The following is an 18670-nucleotide window of genomic DNA, read 5'->3' on the forward strand; positions in this document are numbered from 1 at the left end:
AAGAAACCCATTCTTGACATCTGCCCAGTTGTGCTTTTTGAAGTCTACCAGCACAACCCTTAAAAGATTCAGTTCAGTGGACTTTAAAAGTTATAATTTTGTTCAGAGTTGCATTGCTAAGTACATGGTAGGTATTTTGATGGCCAAATGGCAATTACACTGTACCTTAATTATGCAAAGGAGTGCATGTACACTCCTCATCAGAAATCTCAAATCATATTACTACTCAAAACATGACTAACTCCCTAAGGGTACATAAAAAAAATTAAAAACTGGCATCTCAGAAGCATAAACAAAGGACTGCTTTTACAAATTAAAAGGGCATCTAGATGTTTCTCTTTTAACAAAACCTGTACTGTTCATATGCATTTATTCACTGAAGAATTAATGGTAACGAAGTTCCATCCATCAGGCTTGGACTCACAGACAAGTGATAAAACATTGGCAAAGGCAGTTTTTCCATGTGTGGATGCAAAAAACCAGTCCAACTCTCATGGCTTCCCACCCATAATTGGATTTTTAAGCACGCAGTCCACAGCATGTTTAATCAACAGCCTTTACCCTGGAAAGTGCTTTAGTGTTGTGTTGTGTGCTTTCATGCCAAATTTACACAAACTGCTTAAGCTGGTTTAGTTTACACTAAAATGCCCAATCATACAGACCATTTAGGTATGTCTCTCTGACTTGGTCTCCAGAAAGTGATTCACATTTACTGTAACTCACTTACTGGAATGGGCCAGTGAGCTTATAGGATGCTTACTGGAAAGGGCCAGTGAGCTTGGGCTATAAGACTTGCAGTGCATTTGAACAGCGCCTGCGATCCAAAGAACACTCCACTGGAATCAAATTCTATAGAGATGAAAGAATTTACTTCCAAATAATTTTGTTAGGATTTAGTTGTCCGTTAGCTGACATCTGGGTATACCAGATAAAGCTGTAAGATGGCTCAAATGCAATCATTCATTTCATGTATTTTAAAATGTGAGGACTGCTTTGTGTAAAATGTCAAATTGTATTAACTTAAGCGTTTGTGGTTGGCATCCAAAATATCTTTTGAAAGTCTTGTCCCTGAAACATGTGGGATACTGCCATGTTGTAGTGGGAAAACGAACTTCAAGTTGGCCACAGACGGGAGGATGAAACCACTTCAGGATCCTTGTATAGAGGTATAAACAGGCAGCTTTGCCTGGCTATGAGCATTTGGTTAATAATGGCTGGTTAATTATACCCAGGGCTTTTTTTATAGCAGGAACTCCTTTACATATTAGGCCACACACCCCTGATGAAGCCAATCCTCCTGGCCTTTACAGTAGGCCCTGTAGTAAGAGCCCTGTAAGCTCTTGGAGGATTGGCTACATCAGGGGTGTGTGGCCTAATATGCAAAGGAGTTCCTGCTACAAATAAGCCCTGATTATACCACAAGCTACATAGTGTGTAGCAGCTCAGTACCAGATGATCTAAACCAGGCCCCCATTGCCACTGCTATGGTCATCCTTACTAGGGTTGCATGCTTGCAAAAATAATATCGCTACAGGTTTATTCCCACACATTTCCCAAGTTTCCAATATACTAAGCCCTTTTAAAACCATGGAGTTAGAATGATGCTTAGGGGTGCGCTTGCAAATCCTTATTTCCTGTCATAAACATAAAGAGGAAGGTAGACGAGATGTAAGCCTTGTCACAGAGTTGCATATCTTCTCTTATATGTGCTTTTTGAAGAGAAGCATTTGCTACATCCAAAATACTATTTGAGCAGTTAATCCATATTAGCTAAGAATGATGACTCATGCTGTCGGATCACACATAAATGTACCCAGTTTAATGCAGCCAAAGTGATTACTATGAGCAGCAGAGTCTGACAATGGTGAAAGATCCTGACAAAATAGTGAAGGCAACTTTACAATTCTTGATTATATCTCACAAGGTTTGGTTTCGGCTACACACAGCAGCAGAGAACTAGCAGAAGTTAAGGACCAAGCAAGTGAACGTCAGTTTTCATTAGTGCTGAAAATCTTTTTATTACTTAGCTGATACAATAGTAACACTAAGTGTCAGTAAAATTATGCAAATTCTATTTTCCAAAATGGTCCAATTCAGATGTCACATTCCTGTTTCTCTGAAGCACAGATCTGGAGGATTAACAGCACAATCCAGAGGGCGGAGGGATGGAAAGTCTTTTGGGAGTAGATGAGCCGCTACGTGGGCGCAGGAAGGGTTTGTGCCGATGTACGACTGGCGCCACCACAGTGGAGGGGAGTTACGTGGGCGGGGGGCTGCCCGAGTGCTGCTACGCCCAAAGGCAGTGGTGCCTGAGGGCTGCACCCGAGCGTGGGCGAAAGTGAGGCGGAACACGGCGTTCAGGCGGAGAAGGGGGTGGAGTTGGGGGCGTGCCCAGGTGGCTTCCTGAGCAGTTTGGCCCATGACACGCCCCCCTGAGAGGCGTAACGTTACACCTGCAAAAATAGTGGTGTGTTCCATAGGCACTCGTTGAAACCAAAAACAAAGGTCGCCTCTGCTGCTGCGGAAGCTCACAAATCCCTTAGGGAGAGGCGTGATTGCCTCACCAATCCCCTCGCACCTCGGCCTGGCAAGACCCATCCCTGGCGCCCAATCACAGCACCTCCTCCTAGAAATACTTCTGCTCTGCCTTGCACAACTCAGTTGTTAGGGACAGGTTCATGTGGCGGGAAGTTCTGCCGGTGAGCTCCCAGCCATACAGACTTAGAGTGAGGGACAGGCAGGCACGTTGGTGACGGGTTTTGCACCGCACGGTTGCCTTGACAGTATCTTTGACTTGCGAGGAGGAGAGAGAGGTCTCTCCCCTGGTGCTAACTGCTCCTGTTTCCAGGTCTCCACAGGTTCTGGGCTCCCAGAGGCTCTGCATGCGAGGACTGTCACCCATGGCTGGGTAAGTTCCACTCTGATTATTGCAGAAGGGGAAAGGTAGAAGGGAGACCATGCTAAGTCCACATCAGTTTCGAGCAGCCCAATCCAGACATTTGTGGTGGGCGGCCGCTCAGGTGTGGGCGGATCTATGGTGCCACTCGTTGGCTTCCAAAGGCGAGACGTTACGCCACGCTTGGAGGGGAAAGAGCAGCCCGACGAGCGAGAGAGAATCCGTCACCATGGTGATTTTGCCCAGGCACATGCCATTGGCCCGCTACCGAGGCGGGGGTGGGGGAGGTGCAGGCTCGTGTGGGACCATGAGATTGGCCAGCCCATTGCACATGACCGGGCGAGGGGGTGGAAAGCCCGCACCTGAGAGGCCATCAATCCCCCCACTCCCTCCTGCTGTCAGGCAGGCAGGTGGGCAGAGGCATGCACGGACAAGCAGGAAGTGCCAAGTGCAGGAGTTTGCTGTCCTAGACAGTGGCTGGAATGTGTGTCTGGGAGCAGCCAGACCAAGTCCGAAAGACACCTCCTGGAGCCCGCCCCCCCGGTGTTGCCCTGCTGCCGCACCCTGCTATGTGCAAGGAGAACCTCCCCTCGGGGCCGCAGAACTCAGAGTGTGAGCTGCTGGGCAGGCATCCACTTCAGCGGCCCCTCCAAGTGCCCAGTACACAACAGCCCTGTGCGGTCGGGTAGGCCATCAGCCCGGGCAGGCTGAGGGGCAGCACCCCCCCTCCCCTGTCCCGCCATGTGGAGGGCAGAGTGGCGGCTCATAGCCCATTCCCCCTCCCCAAGTACCAAGTCTGCCCACCCTCCCAGGCATTCCCTTGGAAAGGCCACTGACAGAGGGGAGGGGGGTTGCCCTGGGAACGTGCAGCAGATGCCAAGCAGGAGAGACAACAGAGGGCACAGCTCAGACTTTATTTTTCCGGAACAGAGTGCAACAGTCTCCCTGGAGCACTCTGGGCAGTCTCGCCAGCGGTGGGGCTCCATTCCGAGTGGCAGGCAGAAGCAAGTGAGGGGGGGGCGGTGGAGCAACACACACAATAATCATAGTTTGCTGAGACATCTGACTCAGGCAAGCTATGATTTATACCAATGGGTTGGATAGATCCAATGACTTTCTTCTCCTAAGTCTTTCACAGGGCAAATCATCCCCCTGATTCAAGGGCTGGACAGGGCACTGTCCTCTACCCTGCAGCCAGGCCCCAAGGGGACATCTGTTCTCTCACAGGTGACAGAGAGGTTGCGGGTAGGCATCACCACCTGGTTGCATCCTCTCTTCAAAGAATGGGTGTACAGGCTGGCCTGTATGAGTGACCCCCCCCCCCCAGATAAAAGGCAGCGTAGCTCTCTGGAATGCAGAGCTCATGCAGTGGAAGTGCAGAGGCAGAGGTAGCCAGAGGGAACAGCAGGTGGAAGAGGCTAGGGAGGAGGAGGAGGAGCTGCAGCCTGACATCTCTGCCTCAAAGAGCCCAACCAGGGAGAAGCCTTGCTAGTGTCTGTCAGTGGTGAACTGGGAGTTCAGCAGCGGCAGGGCTGCCAGGTGTGCCATGGTGGAGAATTTGGCAGAGGTGATAGTGAGGGAGTACTTTGTCAAGTCACCTGAGCCTGCCTCAACTGATCACCTGGAGTACTAGTCCTGCAAGACTGCCATCTGGCCTGACCTCTTTTGCGTGGCTGTAAGTCTCCCCTCCTGCCCTCCCACTGGTGTTCAGAGAGACAGTTCAGAGGGAACGTTTCCCACCTGGGAGACATTCTCAGACCCTATTGCTCCCTCTGGGACCCAGCCCGGGTGGGCAAGTTGGCCATCTTGAAGGTCAGTCTCCTACTGTGTCAAGTATCAAACCAGTTTATCTAGCGTCAAAAAGTTTGTGATGGTCTGTGGTTCACGAACTGTGCACACCACGAACCGTGAACTGCATTTCTTTGGTTTGTGCCTATCTCCAAACAGGATAGGTCAAATTTTGGACAAGGGCCTAGGAATGGATGACCTTTTGGAATCTCTTAGCTTATTTTTTCTGTGAGTTACAATTTCAGTACTGTATGTGATTCTGGGTTTCCCATGCATGGATCTCTCCCCACTGTTGCAAAACAGTAGTGAACCACCTCAAGCAGCTGAAGTTACAGAACATTCCCTTTAAGCCTGATTCAAGTTGCTTCAGAATAGCAAGATTGATTTTTACCTGGTTGATGCACACAAGGAGAAAGGTGGCCATTTATTTGCTTTTCTTTGGAGAGTTTCACAGGTCTCAGCTGGTGTGATAGGATCATAGCGTTCAGTTTCTGCTGCAGCAACAAATAGTCCTCTGATAATCTGGATATCTAGGCAGTATAATAAAAGCTGTTTTAATGGTAAATTAAAGCTGGGGATAGGGAACAGCAATGACAGGATGAACCAGCTCCTCTGTCACAGAATTCCATTTTCTCGAATATCTTGGAACTCTTCCTGAAACTGTGTACAGAGGAATATTCCATGCCTCAGCACTCTAGTGTTCCACATGGATATATGTTCTATCCCTGAGGAGCAACTTTCAGGATCGAAATGTAAGAGGTAATGAAATTTTGTTCTGTGTATCTCTGAAATGAGATGATCCAACCCATTTGTGCTTACTGGAGTCAAAACCATGCATGTAGGCCCTCTCAATGTGCAGAGGACTCAGAGATGCAGGCATTTCTTATGGTGCTGAGCACGCCTCTTAAACTCTGGCTCCCTCACAGATTTTCAGGAAAACATATTCAGGAAAGGTTCCATCATACTTAATGCTGGACTGCAAAGATAAGCAGACAAGTGTTGAGTCTCTCTCTGTTTCACCTCTTTTCAAAATATAAAGAAAAAAGCAAGACCCTGCCTCAAGCATTCTGGGGTATACCAAGAACCAAGCAGAAAGGGTGAATCTGGTGGCAGTGACAAATAACGGCTATTTATCTCAGACAAAATGTGTGGACTCTCATTAATGCAAATACTTAGGGTTCAGATGGTTAACAGCTGCCAGTGACCCTGAAATATAAGAATTCTAGGAAAAATGGGAAGTGGTGTTCTGTCTAAGCTGAGTTAGTGTGAGCTAGCTCACAGTTTTTAGCCTTCAGCTCACAAATTTTTTGTCTTCGCTCAGGAAGGATGGCCCCTGAGCAAACTAAATTATGCAGTAGCCAAATCGCTTGTTCACACTTTAATGCCAGTATTTCATGAAGTAGATTTTTTTGCTCACAAGACTCTACAGCTTAGAGAGAGTATTGGGGGGGGGGGGGCGGAGATTCTGTAAATGTGGAATGCCTGCTCAGATAGCTTTAAAACCCAAGTCACAATGTCTGCCACATGAACTTTACATTTTTCCACACAAAGGATTATTACCATATGCCCAATAACAAGGGAAACATGTTGACAAACAAAATGGCAACCAACATCTATAAATGTATACAAACTCATTCTATCCAAGATCCTCCAGATGTCATTTGAGTTCAAAATGCATTGAGAAAACTGGATGGAGTCAGTTTGTATATTCACCCATAGAATTTTGGCTGTTAGTTCACAATAAACCATGGTAAAAGATTCACTACCATTAGGGGATTATTTCTTCCAGAGCAGGTCAAATGTCTATGATGGCCCAAATAAAATTTCCTCTGCTGCAAACACCATACGGTTTGTATAATAATTGCCATAGGATGTAGTGATGGCCACAGAAATAAACAGCTTTAAAAGGGAATCAGATAGATTCATGGAGGACAAGTCTATCAGTGGCTATTAGTCATGGTGACTGAGAGGAGCTCCACATTCAGAGGCACTAAACCTCTGAATCCCAGAGCCAGGAGGTGATATCAGAACGAGGCCTTGGCTTCTATGCCCTCCTGCTTGCTGTCCAGAGCAACTGGTTGGCCACTGTGTGAGACAAGATGCTGGACTAGATGGACTATTGGTCTGATCCAGCATGGCTCTTCCTTAGGTCCTTATCACAGTTTTGGTTTACCCATCCTTCAAAATGTTTATCCTCACAACAACAGTTTGAGGTAGGCTATATGTCAAGGGATAGGTTGATAGCCAAATTAATATTAAGATTTGGAGGGAATTTGAACCCAGATGTCTCCAGACCATGTGCCACTATACCAAACCCTGCTCTGATAGTACAACAGTACCAAACCAGAGGTGTGCAAACTGAAAGATTTTCCAATATTTTCAAATCCCAATATCAGTATGTTATTTGGATTCAAAATATTCAGGATTCCTGAATTTTTTCAGGTCCAATGGACCTGAGGGGGAGAAAACACAAGATGATCCGCTGGGGTGGCAATCCTGGGCTGAAACAGAACTGAAAAGAGGAGCCAGCCCCAGCCAATGCAATGCAGAGTGGTCAGCTCCTGTTGTCCCCTGTGATCCTGGCCTGACTCCTCTTTGCAGTTCAGTTTCAATGAAGCTGCAAAGAGGAGCTAGATCCAGCTGATACTCTTCCTTGCAGGCTCGGCTCCATACTGAGGCTATCTGGCAATCCCAAAAAATCCTGAATATTTTTGGGGTAGCCATTTTCAGATAACCAGATCAGTAGCCCACTTGGTAACCGACTGAGAAACCCCCCCGATAAATACCAATAAGGTATTTATCCAGTATTTTTTCAGCTCCCTTTATACCACGCATACACCTCTAGTACCAACTATAAAATGAAGTGTCTTAAAGCAACATCTAGGTGGTAGCTATATCATTCAAGCCTGCCCTAATGCCTGAGACAGGCTGTGCTATTTCAGCACACTGGAGCCTTACTGCACTGGGTGCATCAGCATTAGCATCTGCCAGCGTGCCACTCCTCTGCAGCATGGCTGACGTGAATGGGCAGAGAAGCAACACAAACCGTATAACTTGCATAAATAGCCTCCTGCAGTGAATGGAGGAGTGCCACAGCACTCAACCAGATATGCAAAAATGATGTTGCAGATGTGCCTTTAAATTTGCATATCAGTGATGCCAGCCTACTTGGAATTATCACATTTGATGCCACTAAAGATATTTCAAAAGTCAGAGAGACTATGGACTCAACTGCATGTGCTGCCACAAGTTCTGTGAAGGAGAACACTGTTGCCATCTTCAGCATGCGCTTCTTTTTGCCCTTCACGTCACAGGTGTGAGCACTGAGCATGGCCAGAGGCATGAGCTGAAGGGCGAGAGCCAAAGGGCTTTTGGCTGTTCGTCTGTGGCTTATGCTGTGTGGTCTTGGATAAGTTGGCTCAATGGATTCAGACTGGCCCAAGATGAAATTAGTCATTCCTGTTTACATACTTAAAGCTATATTTTTTAATTGTATTTTCCTTTCCTTTTATCCAATAAAAGCTCTTTGATACATTGATCTTGAGCAGGGAATTGCTGTTGTGATTAACTGTGATTAATAGTATTTTGACTGCATTTTTATTAGTGAGTCACTTCATAGAGAAAACCCTCCCCCTTTCACCCTGGTTCTGATAGAAATCAGGCCCATTAATTTTACTTTTCAAGACCCCCCCCCTTGAGAAAACCATTCCTGAGTAGCTGAATCCTAAGAACAGTCAGAACACAACAGGTCACATTTGACTGTTATAAACTGTAGGGGCAATGATGAGAAAGCTGACTGGTTTCAGATTTTAAGGTATTCAAACTTGGAACTCTTATGCTGACCCTCCTCTCTGATGACACATATAAAGTCTTTGGATGGTCTCCACCCCTTGCAAAAACAGTGTCTTCTACAAGTCTGCAATGCAGAGGATTAATTTTCAGTGAGCTGTCATCGAATGCACTGAAGTCAGCCTGCTCTAGTTATGTAACAACACTCTCTCCCGCCAATCCCAGCGGAGGAAAGAAATTATGGAACCAGGGTTGGCTAATAGGAGTGGGGGTGAAGGAGGCGGAGGGAAACAGCAATGCCTTCAGCCCGCTAGCTTTTGCTTCTCCTACCCAGGGGAGAGCTATCAGTAGAAAAATGAAAGAAAACTTCTATTTTAAAACAAACCCCCAGACTCTCTAGTTAGCTTTTACCCTATACAAATAGGTACTTAAAATAAACACAGAACTTATTTAACAGAGATGGGTAGAACATGAAGGAGTAAAAATATGTATCAATACTCCAAACTTCAGCAACACAATTAAATATAAAATGAAAGAGGTAGCAGTGCGTCCTCTCTCTCTTTCTGGCCTTCTGAACTTTCCCCACAGCCTTTCCTCCAGGCTGGTTGGCTTTTTGTGGTGTTGTTGCTATAGATCTCCAGAGGCTACAATCTCTCTTTCATGCCATTCTCTGCATAGAAAACACCTCCTTCTCCTCAGATATTTTTCTTGTTCTTTTCTCCTCAGCGCTCTCCTCTCCAACTGCCTATGACTCCTCCATCAGGGACCTACCCCATTTCCTTGCCCAAATCCACCAGGGGCCAAAACCACAGGGTTAGATAAAGAAAAGACGTCTATCTCTCTATGTTTCTTACCTGCTTTGAGAAGGCTGCTAAATCAGATTTCTCTTTCTCAACTCCATCTTTTAAAAGATTCTTATGGCCTTCAGCGTGAGCACTGGAGTTTCGCCTCTCTTTCACCACTTTAGAACCAAGATTCTGACTGTGCCCTCCTCCTTTTCCCTCTTGGTCTCCACAAGGTAATTTCCCTTCTTTTTTGAGCTGCCCTCTTTTCCGGTACCCTCGATAATTACTCTGAATAACTAATGCTGCCTTCTCTTTGTCTGCTGAGCTTTGCTTGCTGGCTTCTGTATGTTTCTGAGAGCCCCTCATGGAGCCTTTCCTTACACTGCATTTATTTTCACAGGGAACTATCCTCCCGTGTTTCAGAGAACCTCTTTCCATGTGGCTATCTTGGGTAACAACAGATGCATGGCTTTTCTCATCTGCGCCACTTATCTCCAGGGGTATCTGTTGGCTCGATTCGCTTGCCTTTTTGATGGATGCTTTCTGAGGCCCATGACTTGAATTGCCCTGGTTTCTATCTTCCTCTGAAAGCTCTCGTGGAGGCTTTTGCTTCATTGATGATTTTCCTGCTGGAGGGAGCATCTTTTTGTCTTCCACAGGTGTCTTCTGGCCCAAGTTAGTGTGGGAGATGCTTGGAACACGAGCAGCAGCAACATGGTTTTGATCCGTTCCACTCTCAGCATCCTGTACTTTATTATGAATGCTCTTTCTGGCTTCTTTGAGGCTTTGCTTTGTTGATGGCTGTTTCTCTGCCTTTTTCTTGCACTGTTCCTGCACCTTTTTACGTTCTCTGTAACCCCGGTAGTTACTCTGAAGGATAATAGCAGCTTCCTCTTCAGTTTGAGGAGAAGAGCTCTGCTCTACAGCTGAACTGTCCTCAACCTCTGGAGAAGAATTCTGACCATCAGCTGTACTGCCCTCAACCTCTGGAGGAATCTGCTCAGCAGTTGTACCCATTTCAGCTTCTGGGTTTGGTTCATCTTTTTCCTTTTCACTCTCAGCAGCTGCTCTTTCTGCCTGTTCCTTCTTGAGAAATGATTCCCTGGAACAACCATATTATATTTAGGTGATATTACAGCAGATATTGCAACCAGGGCAATGTTTATATATTAAAATGTCAATATGATAAATTTTTTAAAAATAAAAACATATTACAGCAATAAAAGGGATCTGAGAAAATGAATGCACATATTTTTGAATTGCACTATTATTCAGTATTCCAAAGATTATCTATTTCAGATTGTTTGAGAGGCAGGTTGTTTGTCTCAAAGAGCTCAAGCTAGTGGAGTCCTCTTGAAATCCACTAAGCTACTTGATACATCTGCGTATGAGCTAAGCCAGGGGTAGCCAAACTTGCATAAGAACCACATAGAATAGAAGTCAGATGTTTGAGATCCGCAAGACATGAACAAACATTACACACAGGTCTTTATTAAAACTCTTAATACTTTTTTTGCAGGCACTTTGCAACATGACCATGCTAGAAGGAGACTTTTTAAAAAACAAAAGCTGGGAATAACAGTCTCCATAAAACCAACATAGGGAAAGGTGAGGGGATTATTTTTTGGCACCAGTGGGAAAAAGCAACACACATGTACCATATAAATCACTGAACACCATTTGCATCACTGTGCATCTCTCTTTGCCTTGACACCAAGGTTAGTAAATACAGTTCCTAAAAGAGCTGTGAAGCTAAGGGCTGCACCACCCTCTTTAATTCTGTCCTTCTCTCCAGTGGTTGCCTTGGCTCTTCCACTTTCTTTCCCTGCTCTAGGTCTCTGGGTGACCTCTGTGGTTGTGAAGAGCTTGCAAGCCTGCCTATTTCTCGCTTCACACACAGCAGAAATAGTTGCCTACCTCACGCTGAATGAGGTCCTGATGCTATGCATGCTTACTTAGAATCATAGAGTTTGGAAGGGATCTCTAGGGTCATCTAGTCCAACCCCCTGCACAATGCAGGAAACTCACAAACACCTTCCCCTAAATTCACAGGATCTTCATTGCTGTCAGATGGCCATCTAGCCTCTGTTTAAAAACCTCCAAGGCAGGAGAGCCCACCACCTCCCATGGAAGCCTGTTCCACTAAGGAATTGCTCTAACAGTCAGGAATTTCTTCCTAATGTTGAGCCGGAAACATTAGGAACATCTTTTGATTTAATTTCAACCCACTGGTTCTGGTCCTATCTTCCGGAGCCATAGAAAACAATTCCACACCATCCTCTACATGACAGCCCTTCAAGTACTTGAACATGGTAATCATATCACCTCTCAGCCACCTCCTCTCCAGGCTAAATATCCCCAGCTCCTTCAGCCTTTCCTCATAGGACTTGGTCTCCAGACCCCTCACCATCCAGACCCCTCACTTGAGAGTAACCCTGCATTAAGTTCCCCCTCAACCTCCAGGAGCCACACAATACATGTGAAAGAGCCACATGTGGCTAATGAGCTGCAATTTGGGCACCCTGTGCTAAGCTGTTGTTGATGCAGCACTATCAATGTATCTGGCTGCTTTACCTGTCACAAACAGACTACAGCTGGGCATGTTGGAGCACCAACTGATTTAGCTCATGTCCTGCTTGTTAACTGTGAGCAGAGAGGAGCTGTTAGCATGTGTCAAAATGAATTTGGATGTGTCCATCTCATGAGTTTGTTGAATTATTGTGGGATTACCAGTTGCTGCCTCCAGTATTAGAAGGCTCACATTTAAAAGAAAATAATCTGAATTGAGACTTACTACTTAGATGATTATGTATGCGCTTGATATTTGCTCATTGTGGTCATGAATCTACTGTCCCACTCCCATTTACTGACAATTAGGTACACTAACAGCTTGACTGAGATAGAAAGCTGAGACTTAGAGCCAGTGAGGAAGCCTGGATGGAAGCCGATCAGAGTTTGACGAAATCATGGGGCCTCACTTCTTGGCTGCAAGATTTTAATGTCTTTCTTGATCTCCTGGGCGGTTGTGAAGAAGAAACAAGTTCCACTGAAATCAGTGGGGCCTGTTTCTAAGAGAACTTGAACAGGATTGGTTTGCACTGATACAGGGATGGTAGCTCAGTGGTAGAGAATCTGCCTCACAAGCAGAAGGTCCCAGGTTCAATCCCCGGCATCTCCAACTAAAAAGGGTCCAGGCAAGTAGGCATGAAAAACCTCAGCTTGAGACCCTGGAGAACCACTGCCAGTCTGAGTAGACAGTACTGACTGCGATGGACCGAGGGTCTGATTCAGTATAAGGCAGCTTCATATGCAAGGTTCTGATCTAGTGGAATGACACAAATGACACATTTTAATGGAGCATTAATGTAAGGAAACAAATGATACCTTTTTCTCTTGAAGCTCCTCCTTTCCTTGAGGCCCCTGAAATGTGACTGGATTGTTGTTGCAGCTTTGTAATTTGCATCCTTTATTTCTTTAATCTTCTTTCTCATTAAATATCCTCTTCCAACTGACAAATTGCAATAAGAACACAGCATTCACAATTGTCTTTCACTGAATAATCTCAAATAACAGCAGCACAAACTTAAGGTGAATTACCCAATCAAAGAATCATAGGCGTTTATGCCCCTTTTCTGAAACCCAGTTGTGTACAATTTCTCCTGCCAGGGAAATGAAGATCTCATTTATCTTTGAAGGTCTTCTGCTGTATTTTTCCACAAAATGGGAATTGTTTGTGTCACTTATTACCAGGGCTGGTGCCAAGGGTTCATGTAGGTGATGACCTGCCAAAGTGTGATGTCTAGCAGAGGATTATCCCCCTAGATTGGGTCCAAGGATCCATCAGTGGAAGGTGCTGCGGGAGGAGGAATTTTCCTTGGTTCCCTTCCTCCCATGGACATAGGACCCTCATGGCCTAATCACCACATAGGCTGGAGGCTGTGATGATGAGGAAGAAGGGGATGTGATCAGTCCTCCTACCTGTTCTGTCAGTAGAACTGTGCTGATGGCAAAAGAAGGGAATCACCCTTCCTTCTTCTCAAACCACATGACAATTAGTCCACACAGGTCCTACAGTCCTAGGAATCAATTTTTTCAGATTTGGGAAGGACTGCTGGGGGAAGGAGAACCAGAGAAAGATCCATGCTCAACCTCATCTTGCAGGCTTCCAGATATCACTGGATCTAGTCTTCTTGTTGGAGAATCATCGAATCATAGAGCCTAGATGGCCATCAGACAGCAATGCTGATTCTGTGAGCTTAGGCAGATCAGGAGAAGGAGAGCAGGAAAGGTTGCATCATTGCTTCGTTCTCATAGCCTCTTCTTACACACCCAGAGAATTGCAGTTTGCCACTTTGCAATCAGGCAGCAATTTTTCTCCAGGCCAGTTTGCCAGGGATCCTGGAGAGGTTTTTTTTGTTTTGTTTTGTTTTTTGCTTTCTTTTAGCTAGGATTGGGGGTCACTGGGGGTGTGTTTAGGGGGCAGGTACTTGTGAATTTCCTGCATTGTGCAGGGGGTTGGACTAGATGACCCTGGAGGTCCCTTCCAACTCTATGATTCTAAATGGCAAGTGAACAGGAATCACTTCATTCTTGACATAATAAGAACATAAGAGAAGCCATGTTGGATCAGGCCAATGACCCATCCAGTCCAACACTCTGTGTCACACAGTGGCCAAAAACCCAGGTGCCATCAGAAGGTCCACCAGTGCCCCCCACAAGCACCAAGAATACAGAGCATCGCTGCCCCAGACAGAGAGTTCCAACAATACACTGTGGCTAGCAACCACTGATGGACCTCTGCTCCATATACTTATTTAATCCCCTCTTTAAGCTGTCTATGCTTGCAGCTGCCACCACCTCCTGTGGCAGTGAATTCCATGTGTTAATCACCCTTTGGATGAAGAAGTACATAATGCAATCAATGTTGCTAGGACCAAATAGGGGCACTCAAGATCCTGGAGGAGAACTATGTTCAGGGAATGTGGGCCCAGGGTCAAAGTGAATCTCCTGCATTTCAGTTAATAACAGCTCTTCTCTTTGCTCCATGCTGCTTTATCAGGCTTGGTGCCTGTGTCCTTTTCAGTGCAACAGCAGACTTTCTCAGGAACATAATTACAGACTCCACTCACCCTCCTGTCCCTTCTTTTTGGCCTTGTGAACTTCTCTTCAGTTTTCCCGATTTTGCTGACTGTCTCCCTTCAGACCAACCTAACCTGCCTGGCAGCCCTTGACAGGACTCTGACTTCAGTCTACCTCTTAATTGGCAACCTCCCTTTTGCTCTTGGGATCCATGCACTTCAGCTTGTTTCCCTTCACTGCGACATTCCCATCCCATCCCCAAGCACATCTCAATGACACAGAGTTAGAACATGAGACAAAAAGGAAAGGAGAGCAAAACACTGCAGCATTTCCCGTCTATAGGAGAAACACAATAAACTAACACAGAGGCTGCAGTTATCTCTCCTCCAGTCGAGACAGGTACCCACACATATTGACTATATCAAAAACAAACAACTCAAGCAAATTAAAACTAACAATTCTTACCAGCCTGAAGTCTGGTAACACGTATTTCCATTTTCAATTCATTCATGGCATGGGTATAGTCTTTACGAGCAGTATAACCCCTGTAAACTAAGGACAGATGGTAGAACTTCGTAAGCTCTTGCTTATTTATTTTTATATATGTAGATATAGATACACACATACACATATATACATACATAAACACACACTCATAAACTACTGTTATGTACCCATTTGGGAATGGGAGCAAATTAAGGCAGGTGTGCCCTTTGGAAAGAGAAAAGAGTTGTTATGCAAGAGTCTATTGCCTCTGGCAAGAAAAGTATATCTTTTCATGTGACAACACTGAAGAAATGACACTTGGCTACAATGTAAAGTAATGAGTCTACAGCTTGTATAACAGTGTAAATGTGCTGTCCCCTCAAAATTACGCAACACACAGCCACTAATGTCTAAACTGCTGACAACAAAAGTGAGTACACCCCTAAATGATAATGTCCAAATGGAGCCCAAGTAGCTGTTTTCCCTCCCTGGTGTCATGTGACTCATTAGTGATACAAGGTATCAGGTGTGAAGGGGGAGCAGGTTATCGCTCTCACTCCCTCATACTGGTCACTGGAAGTTCCACATGGCACCTCATGGCAATGAACTCTCTGAGGGTCTGAAAAAACAAATTGCTGCTCTACATAAAGATGGCCTAGGCTATAAGAAGATTGCCAAGACCCTGAAACTGATCTGCAGCACGTTGGCCAAGACCATAAAGGACAGGTTCCACTCAGAACAGGCCTCGCCATGGTCGACCAAAGAAGTTGAGTGCCTGTCCTCAGCATCAGAGCCAGTTTGGTGTAGTGGTTAAGTGTGCAGACTCTTATCTGGGAGAACCGGGTTTGATTCCCCACTCCTCCACTTGCACCTGCTGGAATGGCCTTGGGTCAGCCATAGCTCTGGCAGAGGCTGTCCTTGAAAGGGCAGCTGCTGTGAGAGCCCTCTCCAGCCCCACCCACCTCACAGGGTGTTTGTTGTGGGGGAGGGAGATAAAGGAGATTGTGAGCCGCTCTGAGACTCTTCGGAGTGGAGGGCGGGATATAAATCCAATATCTTCTTCTTCTTCTTCTTCATCATATCCAGAGGTTGGCTTTGGGAAATAGACGTATGAGTGCTGCCAGCATTGCTACAGAGGCTGAAGGAGTAGGGGGTCAGCCTGTCAGTGCTCAGACCATACGCCGCATGCTGCATCAAATTGGTCTGCAGGGCTGTCGTCCAAGAAGGAAGCCTCTTCTAAAAACAATGCACAAGAAAGCCCGCAAACGGTTTGCTGCAGACAAGCAGACTAAGGACATGGATTTCTGGAACCATGTCCTGTGATCCGATGAGACCAAGATAAACTTATTTGGTTCAAATGGTGTCAAGCATGTGTGGCGGCAACCAGGTGAGGAATACAAAGATAAGTGTGCCTTGCCTACAGTCAAGCATGGTGGTGGGAATGTCATGGTCTGGGACTGTATGAGTGCTGCCGGCACTGGGGAGCTACAGTTCATTGAGGGAACCATGAATGCCAACATGCACTGTGACATACTGAAGCAGAGCATGATTCCCCCCCCGCACCCTTCGGAGACTGGGCCACAGGGTGCCCTGAGCCCGTCTCAGTGGGGAGGGCGGGATATAAATCGAATAAATAAATAAATAAAAATAAAGTATTCCAACATGATAGTGACCCCAAACAAACCTCCAAAATGACCAGTGCCTTGTTAAAGAAGCTGAGGGTAAAGGTGATGGACTGGCCAAGCATGTCTCCAGACCTAAATGTGGGGCATCCTGAAATGGAAGGTGGAGGTGCGCAAGGTCTCTAACATCCACCAGCTTTGTGACGTCGTCACGGAGGAGTGGAAGAGAACTCCAGTGGCAACCTGTGAAGTTCTGGTGAACTCTATGCCCAAGAGGGTTAAGTGCGGGAAAATAATGTTGGCCACACAAAATATTGACACTTTGGGCCCCATTTGGACATTATCACTTAAGGGCGTACTCACTTTGGTTGCCAGCAATTTAGACATTAGTGGCTGTGTGTTGCGTAATTTTGAGGGGACAGCACATTTACACTGTTATACAAGCTGTAGACTCACTACTTTACATTGCAGCCAAGTGTCATTTCTTCAGTGTTGTCACATGAAAAGATATACTTAAATATTTACAAAATGTGAGGGGGTGTACTCACTTCTGTGACATACTGTAACACTTATGTGTGACCCACTTAGTGATGGTAATTTGGCCCCTGTTTTTGTGAGGTTCTTTACTAACAAAATCTTTCTCATCTGTTCTGATTAGAAGGCCAAGCTGAGAGCAGATCTAGTTACCTGAGGTGTCAGAAGCACCTGCTAGTCTTTTTAATTATGGATAGATTCATATTGATCTGGCCTGCAGATGCTGACAGGGTCTTTGGGAGTGTGAGAACCACCAGTAGTGCTCTAGACCCATTCCCCTCCTGGCTTTTAAAATCGTGCTAAGGGAAAGCTGGGGTCTTGACACCAATGGTTGTTCTAACTCATCTGGTTTTACTGCATATGCACATGCTCAACCAGCCATATTTGCATGTCATTATATGTATCAAGTTAAACATTTACCTGATTGTATTTTGATTGCACTTTCTTCTCTTTTCTCCTTTAGCTTTTTATATCTCTTTGATCCAAGCCACCCTCTGACATATGCTTGAATCAGAACAATCCTGTTGATTGTCTCCTTCCGCATTAAATTTAGCTGCTCTACATGATAGTATTTGAGGAACACCTTGTAAAAGATAGAAAACGTATAATCAGGTAAATACTCCCTTCTGTAGACAATATCTTCAAAATGAATTATCTACAGTGAAAAACAAAGTATCTGTCTCAGTAATGCCCATTTGGCCTCTAGGAATATATCTCTCCATGTCTGTGGCAATCCCTATCCAATGCATCACCTTTGATTTATCACACCAGGGCAAAACCACAGGAAAACACAAGAAAAATTCCAGCATGGAAAAAGTGCCTCTGGAAAAGGTCAGGTGACTCCATAACTAAATAAAAAAAAGTCTCCTTCAAAGAAATGCCAACCTTAAATCAGTCCACAATGACAAACAGGATGCAGTGTGATTTGACCCTTTTTGGATATAAGGATGCACCCAGTAATATAGTTGTAGCTGAGGTCAAAAGATTTGGCCTCAATGACTGCTTTTATCTACATCAATTTACGTAACTTTGGATTTATCCACTTTTTAATCCAGTCAATTATAAAGACAAATAAGGTCACAAGATGTCATGTTATGGGATGGGATATCAAGTGTGAGGACCATTCAAGGATCTTCCATCTTTATGGTTTTTCCCTCCAGAAGCCATTTTGAAACCCATGAAAGTTTGTTCCCCACATGGCTTTTCTTCTGGAAGAGCTGCCAGAACTCTCAAGAAGGTGCCTCTCATGAACTTAAAAACATTTTTTTGAGAAATTCCACAAAGAGGTTCCAAAACTCCATTTTGCTGCATCCCTCCAGAAAAAAAGTCCTGGTTCCCAGTGTTGTGGTGGCTCTTCCCACACTTCCCCCATGTCCCCACTACAGGCTCCAATGATACATGGCTATTATACCACATGAGTCCTGCAGTCCTATGAATAACGTTTCCTGGGGTTACAAATGGCTACTGGGGGAAGACTGCTGGCCATCAGTGCCTTCAGCTGATGGTGAAATCCAACCCATGGAATGCAATTCACCTAGGCACTCGAATGGCAACAGCCACGTGTCTAGATTAAAAGCATAATTCAAAATTCACCATATTTGCAAGCAGTATATTTTGCAACAGGAGTTTGGAAGATGCTGCCTATGATGCTATACCTCAGTAGTCAAAAAAACTTCTTGCACATTCACATC

The 18670-nt window shown here is 45.3% G+C and overlaps 1 protein-coding gene and 1 non-coding gene across 2 annotated transcripts in view; one reads left to right on the top strand and one right to left on the bottom strand.

Annotated features, from left to right (window-relative positions):
* MYO3A (myosin IIIA) overlaps nt 1-18670 on the bottom strand; it is a 140115-nt gene that overhangs the window by 22551 nt on the left and 98894 nt on the right. The window contains exons 28-32 of the mRNA XM_060248333.1: nt 17400-17562; nt 14803-14889; nt 12643-12766; nt 9328-10360; nt 5076-5214 (exon numbers count right to left, since the gene is read on the bottom strand). Of these exons, the coding sequence (XP_060104316.1) occupies nt 5076-5214; nt 9328-10360; nt 12643-12766; nt 14803-14889; nt 17400-17562 (1546 nt within the window). The remainder of the gene's footprint in view (nt 1-5075; nt 5215-9327; nt 10361-12642; nt 12767-14802; nt 14890-17399; nt 17563-18670) is intronic.
* Nucleotides 12364-12436, top strand: TRNAV-CAC (transfer RNA valine (anticodon CAC)). Its single transcript has one exon. It is a non-coding gene; the product is annotated as a tRNA-Val (tRNA).

The sequence above is a fragment of the Heteronotia binoei genome, chromosome 10 (assembly GCF_032191835.1).
Source record: "Heteronotia binoei isolate CCM8104 ecotype False Entrance Well chromosome 10, APGP_CSIRO_Hbin_v1, whole genome shotgun sequence".
Classification (NCBI taxonomy): Eukaryota; Metazoa; Chordata; class Lepidosauria; order Squamata; family Gekkonidae; genus Heteronotia; species Heteronotia binoei.